At 41.0% G+C, this 15,069-nt stretch overlaps 1 protein-coding gene across 3 annotated transcripts in view; it reads left to right on the top strand.

Moving 5' to 3' along the window:
- gart (phosphoribosylglycinamide formyltransferase) overlaps positions 1 to 14,820 on the top strand; it is a 54,731-nt gene extending 39,911 nt beyond the window's left edge. For all 3 annotated transcript variants that reach the window (XM_073045047.1, XM_073045046.1, XM_073045048.1), the window contains 5 exons: positions 268 to 411; positions 3,070 to 3,200; positions 4,707 to 4,848; positions 8,649 to 8,764; positions 14,237 to 14,820. In XM_073045047.1, the coding sequence (XP_072901148.1) occupies positions 268 to 411; positions 3,070 to 3,200; positions 4,707 to 4,848; positions 8,649 to 8,764; positions 14,237 to 14,434 (731 nt within the window). In that variant the 3' untranslated portion in view covers positions 14,435 to 14,820. The remainder of the gene's footprint in view (positions 1 to 267; positions 412 to 3,069; positions 3,201 to 4,706; positions 4,849 to 8,648; positions 8,765 to 14,236) is intronic.
- The last annotated feature ends 249 nt before the right edge of the window (positions 14,821 to 15,069 follow it).

Here is a 15,069-nt window from a genome sequence, read left to right as displayed (position 1 = left end):
TGCTTCACCATTTTCCACTGTGCAGAATTGTCAGTTTATGAGGAGAATTTTAAGGCAGTGATCCTTGCTTCTCACATTCTTGCAGAAATATTCAAATTCTTTTCCCAGTTGTACTGAAAAATGTAACATACAATCAGCTGATTTCAGCCTTTTATTTTGACGTTCAGTGGAAAATATTCTGCTCGTGCCGAGCTGTTCAAGTACCCAATTTTTGCTGGAGCATTTTTTAACAAATGTTTTTAAAAATGACTTCATTCTTTTTTACAGGTTGTGAAAGGGTATCAATTAAAAACCTCATGAAAACACTACAGTTAGGTCACCAGTTGAATAGAAGTGCAGCAGGTGGTGACTTATCACATTGTGAAGGTCAGACTCGAAAAATGAAAGTGGGTGTTCTTATCTCTGGAACAGGTGAGTTGTTCAAATGACAAACAAATGAAACTAATTATATAGAAAAATGAACATTTTATTTACTTGCAACCAGAATAGGCTGAAGCTGATGCTGAATTGTTTGATGTATTTTTTTGTTCAGTTCAAGATGATGTGTACCATAGTTGTTTGTTTGTGTGAAAGCTGCTCCTCATTGCTGATAAAATTTCTACTGACCTGATTGCAATCGGAGTTCTCGTCGTGCAACTGTGGGAATTGCATTCTGAGCTTCGTACGGTGGGACTATGTTCCAGATTCTGCAGCAGTGCACTTTCTGTGCCAATGGCTTCTTCGCCCCTTCCTGATCTTGGCATTTAGTTTGTTAGCATGGTACTGCGTTGGCTCTTTCCTGTTGGAATCGACTTTCAGCTCCATTGGACCAAATTGCGTTGGCTGACGACCAGCAGTTCCAAAGGGAGCTACAAGTTGCTGGCCGTTCATCGTAGACTTAATATGTGTTCGGCCAAAAAAAAAGAGCGAGGAGTGACCGTTGTGTCTATCTCCTGTTGAGCGCAGTGGTAGAATATTGGTGCACTGGAGAATGCGGTGAGATGTACTTCGCATCAACTCCTGGTTTATGTCAGGCTGATCTCATGTCTATATTCCTTATGATATAGATGGAGGCCATTTGGTCCATTGAGCCTGTTCTGGCTTTCAATGCCATTCCAACAATCCCATACTCCCACTTAATTCCTGGTATCCAGCTCTTTCATGTGTCCATTAACTCCTGCCCCCTGATTCTCCCACTGCCCACCAACACCAGGAGCATTATACAGTGATTAATTAGCCTATCAGTTGCCTCCTCTTTGGGCGTAGGGAAAGCCACAGCATCTGGGTAGATCTCCTGTGTTCGCAGGGAAAACGTGCATACTTCACAAAGACAGCTTCAGAGGTGAGGATTGAAGCTAGGCCAAGGAGCAGTAGTTGTACCTGCTGTACCACTCTGCTGGCCTGTGTGTCGGAATTATTTTACTTTGAGCATTTGCTATCAAATAATCAAAAACTTCTAATGTAAATTTTTATTTATTTAGTTTCAGTTTTCTAAAAATAACCTCAGTTAAATTGAATAGTTTGTAAATATTTATCAGCCACATTTCAGAAGCCTTTGACAGCAGCAGGCACTTGAAGGTTGTCTGGATGTTCAGGAGTGGGCTTTGGTGGTACACTGCCCGCAGTAACCTCATCTCTTGGTTATTCAAGTCAAGTCAAATCACTTTTATTGTCATTTCAACCATAACTGCTGGTACAGTACACAGTAAAAATGAAACAACGTTCCTTCAGGACCATGGTGCTACATGAAACAACACAAAACTACATTAGACTTGAGACCTACACAGGACTACATAAAGTGCACAAAACAGTGCAAGACAGTACAATAATTAATAAGCTAGACAATAGGCGCAGTAAAGGGCAAATTACAGTATAATAATAAATTATGTAAATGTAAACAATGTTTTAGCAGGAATTGAGAAAGAAATGAGCAAAAATTGCAAAGAGAGTGGATTGGTGTTCATTTGAGAGAGAGAGAATGTGTGTGTGTAGGTTCTGTCAGACTAGACTCTGGGGATTCATTGTGTCTTGGGGGAAAGCCTCAGGGGTATTGACTGTTGGTGCAGAACCCTCAAAATTGGCGGGTGGCGGGCAGCAGACTGCAGACCCAGTTTGTGAGTGCGGTTTCCCTAGAAGAGAAAAGAATTGTGGAAAGCGTGCTGGGCTTTGAGTGAGATTGAAATGCAGAGCCTGAAGTTAGAGACGGAATCAGATGCACATCAGCTCTGGCAGGGTTTGCAGGCCATTGTTTCCCACAAGGTGAATCCTAATATGAATGGCTGTGAGGATTCCCTCCCAGATGACCTCGACTCATTTTATGCACGCTTCGATTTGGAGGCCATCCAGAAGTGATCACAGGGCTAATTGATGACAATGGGTTTGTCTGTCCGAAAACAAATAGTTTAAAAAGTGACACTTGTGTTCAGTGGAGTGTGGAAAATTGAGGGGGGGGGGGGGTGATATTATCGAAACAGAAGATCATGAAGGACATGTTGAGATGTTTCCAGAAGTGGGAGATCCTTGAGCAAAGAAACATACTTACAGGATAAGAGTGTTGTTATCAAAAGCTGTGGTGCATGGGAACTTACTTAGCATAAGAGTGATTAATCTGGAGTTTTCCTGCTGGGGTGTGGAGGCTAATTCACGAGGGCATTTAAAAGGGAGGTGGATAATGCTGGGGGATATTATACTGGTGTAGAAAAGGAGGTGAGGCCTGGCGTAGAGCAGCAATGACCATACTGAATGGCAGGGCATCTTTATTTCCTCTTTTATCATGGAGGAAATACACAAACCAGCTGTCTGTCTGCTTTGGAGTTGAACTGTGTGGTGGACCAGGAAGATGAACCATTAAACCCTTTGTATGATCTTCAAGTTGTTCTCTGTCTGCTGCCAGGGGAGAGCCTTGCTTTGTATAACCATTGTTCTATCATATGTGGAGCTCAGATTCTTGATTTTGGGTGAGTGTTGTATTTACCAGAAGCTGCAAGTTGTATTTATCTGAGAAGATGACTGACAATTCCTGTTTTCTCTGAAACTTGCATGACCTTTCCTGTTGAGTTTTTCAATATATTTTTCTCTTTTTCTTTTAAGGAACAAACCTTCAGTCCATTATAGAACACACAAAGGACCCTACTAGTCATGCTGAGGTAGTCATTGTTATCTCCAACAAAAGTGGCGTAGAGGGACTGAAGAAAGCGACCCGAGCTGGCATTCCTACGAGGGTGAGAGCACCTCTGCATTTGGTAGCATGGTCTTAGGCAAAAGATGTAGTCCAGTAATTATCATATGTGAGTAAAAGCTAGGGTAAGAGCAAGTAACCTGACAGCTAATGCAAGGGGGTTGATGCTTTCCTGATCTTCAGTGCCTATACTTTCAATCTTGCATCTGAGATTTAGATAGTAAAAGTGCAACCGAAAACCCACTAATCGCAAGTTGAAGGTCTAAACAGTTATTAGCACTTGAAGATCAAGGCTGTCCTTTTACATTAGCCCTGGACTGACTTTATGCTCACATGCAAAATTTCAGATATAATGCTCGTTAGCAGTTCGAAAAAGAAAACTGAGACCCAGGTGTTCTTAGCCATTGCTCATTTACCCGTGGTTACTGCCTCCACCCTAGTAAAAAAGGAAATTCGGTGCGTAATGCTTTACGCCATAATCCACAGATTTAAGTGCAACCAAATTCATGATCCCTGATTTGAATCCAGTCAGCTCCTTGCTTGCTTTCCATCCGTGCTGGGTTGAGCATCGAGCCATCAGCTGGACCTCATAAAAAAACAGACAAATGCTAAAGAAACAGCACGGTTTCTGCCTGATGCGCCACAAGGCACTGGGAGGATGTGTATGACTTAAAAGTCATACATGCTGGTGTTTTTGAGATTAAATTTTTAGTTTATGAAGAACAGAGTGATATACTGGATACATTTGTAGGTAAAATAGTATTACTGATACCTGGACATGATTTATGTCATACATTGCTGTCTCTATTTAAGATACAATACATACTGAAATAAATGGTAACAACGTGTTTTTGTAGTTCCTTGGTTTTTAATGGAAATCCATGCTGGATTTACCTGTACATAAGACCAAACCATCTTAAGACATAGGAGCATAATTAGGCCACTTGGCTGCTCCACTATTCCATTACGGCTGATTTATTATCCCTCTGAAACCCATTCTTCTGCCTTCTCTGCTTTAAGTATACCCAGTGAATTGGACCCCACTGCTGTTTGTGGCAAAGAATTCACAGACTCACTACTCACTAACTAAATAATTTCGTCCTCATTTCTGTTGTAAAGGGACCTCCTTGTACTCTGTAGTTGTGCCCACTGGTCCTAGTCTCCCTACTATAGGGACCATCCTCTCCACATCTACTCTCGCTCGGCATATCCATATTTGATAGGTTTCAACGAGCTTATTTCTCTCTTCTAAACTACAGTGAGTACAGGCCCAGAGCCATCAAACCCTCCTCATTTGTTAACCTTTTCAATCCCGGGATCATTCTCGTGAACCTCCTCTGGACTCTCTCCAATACAGTGAATATGGTCAATTGAAGTACTATGAGGTGTTAAAATTAACTGCTTTCTACAAGCATGCAAGAGCAAAAGCACTATGGCTTGTGGAAAGAGGAACAATACAGAAGATGAACAAGATCATGTAAATTTGATTTATTTCAACTATTCCTAATATGTACCTCATTTGAATTCTTTTACATTGGAAAACCTGCAGGTAATCGACCACAAATTATTTGGAAGTCGTTCTGAATTTGACAGCACTGTCGATCAGGTGCTTCAGGAATTCTCTGTTGAACTGGTTTGCCTCGCTGGATTTATGAGAATCCTCTCTGGTCCCTTTGTCAAAAAGTGGAATGGTAAATATTTGATTTTTCTTTTTTGTCTCTTTATCAATCCGAGCAGTCTGAGGGAAATTTTACATGGGAAGTAAATGTTTTTTTGGCATTTTTTTAAAATCTCCATTCTGCACACACAGAAATTTAAATTTTGCAACAATATTTTCATTGATAGCTACATTAACGTGGCAAGTCTTGAGAGGAGGTATAGTAGTTAAAATTATCCTTTACCTTCAGTTGCGACCACTTTTGAATTACATTTTAACTGGATTTACTGAAACTATTGTTAACTGAAAGTAATGATCAGGAAAAAAAAATATTCTTATAGAAGCACTACTAGTACAGTGAGGAAAAATTCTGAAATGCAAAGTGACATACAAATATTGGTCCCTGTTTAAGACTCTTAACTAGTCAATAACAGGCACTTGTAGCTAACTTGGGCAGACTTGCAAGGTGGCAGATTTTTAACAAGATTTATAACTTTTAAATTGTTTGATTTTATATTTTTATGGACGTTAGAACTAGAGGCAAGATGTATGCTTCCAGCCACTTTATCTATTCAATAAGATCTTAACAGAATCAGTTGTTCTCTCCTTTTCCATCCAATCATTGCAATTTGATTCCCCTGTTGTTCAAATACCATTGACCTTGGCATTAGATATATTCGGTTAGTGATCTCTCCGGAGCAGAGAATTCAACCCTTGTGGCTGGATTTCTGTTTTAAATTCTTAATACAAAAGAGGATGTACTTCTTGTGGCAGTTGGTAAAATACTATCTTTCCCAGAACATACTGGTACAATTCTACCTTGCCATCGTCCTCACATCAGCCAATACTGTCTGGTTTGGTGCAGCATCCTCTCACAATCTAGGAAAGCTACAGCAAACTGTTATGCCAGCAGAAAAGTATGGCCATCAGCGCAAGACTTGAGTGTGTCCAGGACAAAAAAAAGTGAGCAGGGAAAATCGTTGCTGGCTCTAGGCCTTTGCATACTGCCTTTTCCGAAAGCTCCTTTCTAATAAAGACAAACAAAACTTCACGCCGCTTTAAAAGTTTTTTCCCCTGGCAGTTAATCTGCTCAACCATTTTGCTTCCAATCTAAAAGATAATTTACGCAACGAATGCAATGGGTTTGTTAAATAAATCAGAACGTCATCAGCAAATAGATTAATCTTGTATTCCTCCTGGTTAACCCTGAAGCCCATAATATCTGAATCGGTTCTAGTTAATTCAGCTAATGGTTCTATCGCCAATACAAATAGAGCAGGTGATAATGGACAACCTTGTCTAGTTGACCTTGTTAACTGAAATGGTGTTGAAATTTGGCCATTTGTCACTACTTTAGCTTTGGGACTAGTATTTAAGGTTTTAATCCAGTTTATAAAAGATTCTCCTAACCCATATTTTTCCGATACTTTAAATAAAAAATCCCATTCCAATCTATCAAATGCTTTTTCTGCATCCAAAGCAACTGCCACACTCATTTCATCCCTCTTTTGTGCCAAATGAATTATGCTATGTAACCGAGTTACATTATCTGCCAATTGTCTATTTTTAATAAATCCCGTTTGATCCATATGTATTAATTTTGGTAAATATTTAGGTAATCTATTAGATAAAATTTTTGCTATTATTTTATAGTCCGTGTTCAACAAAGAAATAGGCCTATATGATGTTGGTTTTAAAGGATCTCTATCTTTTTTTGGCAATACTGTTAAAATCGCTGTCGAAAAAGATTCTGGAAGTTTATGTGTTCTTTCCGCTTGATATATTAACTCCATAAAAGGAGGGATTAGTAAATCTTTAAACTTTTTATAAAATTCAGGCAGAAAACCATCCTCTCCTGGAGATTTATTATTCTGGAGTGATCCTAGGGCTTCTTCAACCTCTTTTAATGTAAAAGGCATATCTAATCCTTTCTGTTCTTCTAAATTCAATTTTGGAAGAGTTATTTGTGATAGAAATCTTTCTATCTCAACAACATCATTTTGTGATTCAGATTGATATAATTCGGAATAAAATTTTTTAAAGGTTTCATTAATTTCTAAAGGTTTATAAGTAATTTTATTTGCACTTGTTTTAATTGCGTTTATCGTTTTGGAAGCCTGCTCTGTTTTCAACTGCCAAGCAAGAATCTTGTGTGATCTTTCACCTAATTCATAATATCTCTGTTTAGTTCTCATAATTGCTTTTTCTGTTCAGTATGTCTGGAGCGTATTATATTGTAGCTTCTTATTGACAAGTTGTCTTCGTTTTTCTTCTGTCGTATATCTTTGAGATTCTTTTTCTAATTTTGCAATCTCTTTTTCCAATTGATCCGTTTCTACCATATATTCTTTCTTAATTTTAGAAGTATAACTTCTTATCTGGCCCCTCAAATATGCTTTCTTCGCTTCCCATAGTATAAATTTATCATCAACTGAATATGAGTTTGTATCCAAAAAAAATTGAATCTGTTTTTCCATAAAATCACAAAAATCTTGTTGTTTTAATAATATTGAATTAAATCTCCATCTGTAAATCAATTCCTCCTTATCCATCATTATCATTGTCATTATCAAAGGGGAATGATCTGACAGTATTCTCGCTTTATATTCCATACTTTTCACTCTATGTTGAATATTCTTTGATTATAAAAAAAATCTATTCTTGAATAAGTTTTATGTCTATTTGAATAAAATGAGTAATCTCTTTCTCTTGGATTAATTCTTCTTCGTATATCAATAAAATTTAAATCTTTCATCAATGATAAAGTTAGTTTTACTACTTTTGATTTTGTAATAGCCTTAGTCGATCTATCTAGAACTGGGTCTAGACAAAAGTTAAAGTCTCCACCTATTAATATTTTATCATGTGCGTCGGCCAAATTCAAAAAAGCTTCTTGTATAAATTTTGCATCATTTTCATTTGGTGCATAAATATTCATAAGAGTCCATAATTCCAAAAAGATTTGACAATGTATAATCACATATCTCCCCGCAGAATCAATTAATACATTTTGTATTTTAATTGGTAAGGTTTTATTAACCAAAATTGCAACTCCCCTCACCTTTGAATTAAATGAAGCTGCAATAACATTCCTGACCCAATCTCTCTTTAATTTCTGGTGTTCTATCTCTGTTAAATGTGTTTCCTGCCAAAAGGCTATATCTACTTTCATTAATGTATGTTAAAACTCTTTTTCTTTTCACCAGTTCATTAAGCCCATTAACATTAAAACTTTAAAAATTCAGTAAATTAATCGTTGTTTTTAACAAGGTTACTCCAATCTATAACAGTACATAATATCTCAACTTTCATAATACCTTGGGGAATCTCTTTAAAATTCTCCATGTTGCTATGTGTCTCTCCACCCCCCCCCCCCCAACCCCACCGGCATCTTTTAGTCCCATCGCATCACTACACTCGAGACCAGGGGTTCCCAACCTGGGGTTTGCAGACCCCTTGGTTAATGGTAAAGATCCATGGCATAAAACAGCTTGGGAACCTCTACTCTAGACACTTTTAACCCACTTTTTATAATGTTTGCATTGTAAATACGTGCTGGTATTTGCTTACTTATGCACATTTTATTCCCTATCTGTCTTTTAACCTCTAACTTCATTAGCTTTTGTATAATTTTCTAATATAATTCTTTATAATTATTGAATGTTATTTCTTGTTGTATTAAACGCTCTGACCAAGACTGCACAGCAAATTCCTAACGCATGTAAATGTATGCGGTGAATAAAGTTGATCTAATTCACTCCATCCATGAGTTAGTAAGTAACTCTTTTCTCCCGAGAGCAATCGGGCAGTGTGTAATTCTGAACTGTCTTTTAGGCAAACTATTGAATATCCATCCGTCACTGCTCCCATCCTTCAAAGGAGTTAATGCTCACAAGCAGGTGTTACAGGCTGGAGTTCAGGTGACTGGCTGTACTGTGCATTTTGTGGCTGTAAGTATTCCATCTTCAAGTTCCAGTTTATTAGAACATAGAACATTACAGGACTGTAAGGGCCCATTGGCCCATATTTTATGTTGAGGTTTTAACCATCTCTTAAGATCAATCTCATACATAACCCTCTATTTTTCTATCAGCCTACATAAGAGTTTCTTAAGCACCCCTAATGTATCTGCCTCCGCCACCAGCCCTGGCAGGACGTTCCATGTACCCACCGCTCTCTGGTACAAAGTTCTTGCCTCTGAACGTCAGTCTGGGATGTTGCGGAAGGTATGATGTTAGTGCATGGCTTTCTTGCTTTGTACCATCACACTTCGTTGGTTTATAAACACAAGAGATTCTGCAGATGCTGGAAATCCAAAATGCTGGAGAGAATCCATTCTGGTTTCTTCACCCTTCCTTTCCAATTCTGATGAAGGGTCTTGGCCAGAAGAGTTAACTATTTATTCCTCTCCATAGATGCTGCCTGATCTGCTGAGATCCTCCAGCATTTTGTATGCATTGCGCTGCTTTAGTTGGGGTTTGAACCCTGTTCTCAGAAATTGGTTCCTTTTGGTAATCTGGTACTGGATCAACAGATGTTGCCATGGGGAAAATGTAATACGTTGGGTTGATTATTACCGTCAGTATACCATACTGATGTGGGAGCAGGTAATACAGAAACCATCCAGAATCATGGCAAAAGAGCAATAACAGATGCACAATTACTTGTGCGTTGTTTGACCTTGATGTAGAAATGGTGCGATTTTTATTACATTACTGTGAATTCAGGGTTCTTTGATGTCATCTTCAATGCACAAGCATAAAGGAGAATTAAATAATTGTTACTCTGGACCTGATGCAGTGCCAAAAAACGCACGATGAAATAAAGAGCACAATTAAATAAACCACACACGATAAATATAAATGCATAAGATTGCTTGCATAATGCACACACAAAATGCTGGAGGAACTCAGCAGGCCAGGCAGCATCTATGGAAAAGAGTACAGTCAACGTTTTGGGCTGAGGTGTTGCTTGGATTTCTAGCATCTGCAGAATCTCTCTTGTCTGTGATTAGATAGCTTATATACATAGATTTGTGTACGTAATGTGACACTAGGTACAGGAGTGTCTGTATGTAAATGATAAATGACCCTGACAAGAAATGATAAAGTAGTGGTGGTGTGGTGGGGTGGTGAGGTGTGAACAGCTTTACTGCTCAGGTCTTGGCAGATCTCAGATGTTACCTAGCCCTCCTCCCTCCTGATGCGAGTGGAACAAACAGTCCTTGAGCAGGGTTCCTTCATGAAATTGCGGGCCTTTCTCCGGCAGCTTTCTGTATGTACGTTGTTCTTCCTCTTCGTGCCTTGTGGCCCAGTGGTTGGCAACCTTGCCGTTTCCTTAGCATTTTGTCCTTTTTTTACGGGGCCGAATTGCTAGCTCCACACTCAACCCAGCGCGAATGGAAAGCGCGCAAGGGGCCAGTCGGATTCAAGCCACCCACCTCGAAGTCCGGTGCAGAATCCACTGCACCACCGGCTGGTTCTGTATACACTGTGCCAAAGTCTTGGGCACATGTATACAGCTAGGGTGCCTAAGACTGTGCGCAGTGCTGTATATTGGTTAAAGTAGGAGAGTGGTTGGGGAAACAGAAATAAGAGTACTTTGGATTAGCCCAGCAGCATTAAGTGCTACTTGGTAACTGGAGAGACATAATGTACAGTACTGTGCTGAAGTCTTAGGAACCCTAGTTATTTTGCCTAGTACTGTATGTCGAACAATACTCACAAAATGCTGGCAGAACTCAGCAGGTCAGGCAACATCCATGAAAATGAACAAACAGTCGACGTTTCAGGCTGAGGCCCTGCTTCAGGACTGCCCAGGAAGGGGAGAGGCACCAGAGGAAAAGGCTGGGGGCTAGGGAAGGAGAATAAGATAGATGGTTATATGTGCAGCCGGGTGGGTGGGAAGGGTAAAGGGCTGGAGATGAGGAAATCTGTTAGGAGAGGTGAGTGGACTATAGGAGAAAGGTAAGGAGGGACAGTTGGGGTGGGGGGGGGTGATAGGTAGGTGAGAACCAACCAGTTCCCTTCTGCCACTGCCTGGCTGAACTGTTTCTCACCCTTAACCGTTTCTCCTTCGGCTCCTCCCACTTTCTCCAGACTCAAAGGGTAGTCATGGACACATGCGTGGGCCCCAGCTATATCTGCTTTTTTATTCACTACATAGAACATTCCAGGCCTTCCTTGTAATGCCCCCATCTCTTCCTCCATTACGTTGACAATTTCATTGTTGCTGCTTCAGTCACCCATGCTGAGCTTGTCAATTTCATCAACTTTGCCTCCAATTTCCACCTCGGCCTTGGTCAGTTTATGACACCTCCCTGCTCTTTCTCAATTTTTCTGTCTCCATCTGTTGAACCACATCTTTTATAAACCTACCGGTTCCCATGGCTATCTTGTCTATACCTGTTCCCACTCTGTCTCTTGTAAAATTGCCATTCCCTTTTCAGTTCCTTCGTCTCCACCGCATCTGTACTCAAGGCAGGACATCAGAGATGTCTTCCTCCTTCAAAGAACGGGGTTTCCTTCCATCCACCATTGCTATGTCTGCTCCGTTTTCTGGACATGTGCGCTCACCCGATTTCCCATCGCCTTAACAGTGATAAGAGTTCTTGTCCTGACCTACCACCCCATGAGCCTTTGCATCCAACACATCATACTCCACAACTTCCGCCATCTTCAAATGGATCTGAGCACTCAACATATCTTTGCTTCCCCCCACTCCCTTTCTCTTCTCTTTCCAAAGGGATTGTCCCTCTGTGATTTCCTTGTCTCCACACCAGTCTTCCTTCTGGCACTTATCCCTGTAAGTGGCCAAAGTACAACACCTACCCTTTCACCTTCCTCACCTTCATTCAGGGCCCCAAACAGTCCTTCCAGGTGAGGCAACAGTCCAACTGCGAAGCTGCTGGAGTCGGCCATTGTATTTGGCCTGATGCGCCTCCTCCACTTTGGCGAGACCGGTCATAAGTTACTTGACTGCTTCATCCAGCAGCACCTCTCCATCCGCCAGAAGTGGAACTTGCTGGTGGCCTGGCCCAGAAGTTTAATACTGATTCCCATTCGCATTCCAACATATCAGCTGTGGGCCTTCTCGTGTGTCATGATGAGTCCACCCTCAGGGTGGACTAGCAGCAACTTGTATTCCATGTGGTTAGCCTCCAACCTGATGGCATGAATATCGATTTCTCCTTCCAGTTTTAAATAAAATTATCCCCTCTACCCTCTTCTTCTATTCCCAATTCTGGTCTCTTACTTCTTCTCACCTGCCTATTGCCTCCCCTTTCCCTTTCTCCAATGGTCCACTCTACTCTCTTATCAGATTCCTTTGTATCCAGCCCTCGACCTTTCCCACCACCTGGTTTTACCAATTACCTTCTAGCTATCCTCCTTCCTTTCCTCCTCCACCTTTTTATTCCTTTCCAGACCTGAAGAAGGGTCTTGGCTCGAAACGTCAACTCCTCGTTCATTTCCGTAGATGCTACCTGACATATTGAGCTCCCTCCCCCGCCAGAATTTACTGTGTGTTGCTTCAGATTTCTGTCATTTGCAGAATTTCCTGTGTTTATGTCGTTGATGGGAGGTAGGCTGGTGTCGGTGATGCGTTGGACAGTTTTGACCTGTCCACCGTGGTGGAGTTTCTGTACTATGCAGTGAGGCTGCATGTTAGGATACACTCTACTGTGCAACTACAGAAAGTTGTAGTATGGGTGTACATAGTCCAGCTCTCTTCAGCCTCCTCAAAGTAGAGGCATTGTTGAGCTTTCTTGATTGTGGATGACCATGAGAGGTGATGTGAGATTTGCACTGCCAGGAGTTTGAAACTGCTTGCAGTTTCCACTGATGTGAAAGAGGGCGTGAAGGGTGTGAGTTCCCTTGAAGTTAATAACCATCTCTTTGTCTTGTTGACATTGAGCAGGAGGTTATCCGCCTGGCACCAGGCCTCGAGCTCTTCCACCTCCTCTCTCTAGGCCGTCTCATCGTTGCTGCTGATAAGCCTGCGTCATTGACAAATTTGACATTGTGGTTTCTCCCGTGGCTTGTCAAGCTGAAAATGCAATCAGACCGTGGAGGTTTTGGCTTTTGGAACTTGTTCTTATTGGTGATGTATGGTTCTTTAACACGTACCAGTCATTCCAGAAACATTTGCGCCTGATTAGTGATGTAATGCTAATTTGGGATCCCTGATATCCTTCCCTGTTTCCGTGCATTTTCTGATTTGCTTATTTGGTTTGGCATCTTCACGGTTTTGGCCACATTTCCCGGCTTTATGACAGCTCCATGCAGCTTGGCTTCTTCGTGAAATAGTGAGCCGTGAATTAAGAGGACGATCTTAGAAATGGAGATGGTGGGTTCTAAATTTTCCTCTGAGACATTTGGAGGACAAGTAATGAACAGTTTCTTCATTTGTTACTGAAGAGTGGAATTTAGTGCAAGGCTTGTGATTTCCTCCCTTTTTCAAGTACGTAATGGTTATGGGTGCTGCAGTTTCGTTTCCTAACCCCTTGAACTATGTAGTTGTTTCTAGTTTTCCGCAGCATATTGAAGAGTAAAACTGGACAGTATCTGAAAGAGCATCCACCATGGAAAACTTTGCTCGCTTACTAGCAAATCACGTTTTCCTTTTTCTCCTCAGGGTTCATCAGGCTTCCCTTTAATCTGTTCTGTCCATTCCCGTGTGCTTCTGCACACCAGCTTTGAGCAACCTGGGGTCTACTGACAAGTTTGGGAAGTCCACAGGATTTGGAAAACTTTGGTGATCCACAAGGGAGATTACAGGCACAATATCATAGAAGCAGGATTCGGTCATTTGGCCTGTCAAATTTGCTCTCTCATTCAATCATGGCTAATTTTTAAGGAAGTTATCAACACCACTTGTCTTACCTTCTCCCCTTTACCCTTTTACCTTTCAAGAACCTATCAGTCTCTGCCTCAGAGTACATCATGTACAGGCCGAGATCCATCAGATTCTCATATATTGAGCCTTTCATTCCCAGGATCGTTCTTGTGGACATCCTCTGGACCTTCTACAGGACCAGCATGTCTTTCCTGAAATTTGCCCAATATTGTTGTCAGTATTCCAAATGTGGTGTGACAAATACCTTCTAAAACCCCAGCAATACATCCTTGCTTTTATATTCTAGGCCTTTCAAAATATACGCATTTGCCTCCCTTACTACTAACTCAGCCTGCAAGTTAACCTGAACTAGGCCCTCTACCCTTCTGAATTTTCTCCCCATTTAAAAAATAATCTACACTTCTATTCTTAAGGGTGAGAACCATACTGAATGTTTATGTAAATGTGACACCACATTCAACACTAATCCACAAACATCTTTGAAGCTTTGGGCTTAATTCCTGCTTTAAGGTGAGCTGGCTGATGTCAGCCAATTTTTGTGTCTAATGGTGTGGTTGCTGTTTCAGGAAGAAGTAGATGCTGGAGCGATCATTGTACAAAAAGTCGTGCCGGTGAAGGTGGGAGATACTGAAGAGACGCTGTCAGAAAGAGTGAAAGAAGCTGAGCATGTGGCATATCCAGCTGCAGTCCATCTGGTAGCCAGCGGAGAAGTATGTCTGGGAGAAGATGGGAAGATTTGCTGGAAAGCGCAGAGCTGTAGTTGAAGCCAAACAGCAGGGGCTCATTGGAATTGTTACGAAAAGCATTAACGATTTACAAACTGTACCAAATGCAGGTCCATATTTAGTTTGTTTTTAGTATCTCTTTGGCACATTTCACACCAGCTGTGAATCCCAGAGAATCCCCCCCGGCAGTAAGTTGTGCCCACTTTTACCTCAAATAGGTTATCAGCGATAGAACGACTTGCCACTCCAATGGAGAAGAACTCTTACGGACTATAATAGAAGACTGGAGAAACACATTTTAAAAAGTACATATTCTGTGGTACCAAAACTTTCAAAGATGAGTAATATGAGTGAATCTCCAGATGCTGGAAATAAATAAAAAATACAAAATGCTGGCAAAACTCAGCAGGCCAGACAGCATCTATGGGAGGAGGTAGTGACGACATTTCGGGCCGAAACCCTTCACCACTCCTGATGAAGGGTTTCGTCCCGAAACGTCGTCACTACCTCCTCCCATAGATGCTGTCTGGCCTGCTGAGTTCTGCCAGCATTTTGTGTTTTTAAAGATGAGTAATACTTTGTTTTAAAAAGATTTAAAAGTTCAGGACGGGGTGGGGGGGTAGTTTTCTTTTGACAGTGGCTTTCACGGTGACTTATTTTAAGGAAAGGAAAGC

The sequence above is a fragment of the Hemitrygon akajei genome, chromosome 5 (genome assembly GCF_048418815.1).
Source record: "Hemitrygon akajei chromosome 5, sHemAka1.3, whole genome shotgun sequence".
Lineage (NCBI taxonomy): Eukaryota > Metazoa > Chordata > Chondrichthyes > Myliobatiformes > Dasyatidae > Hemitrygon > Hemitrygon akajei.
Note: the sequence above shows the minus strand (reverse complement) of the source record. Positions and strands in the feature narration are given on the sequence as shown.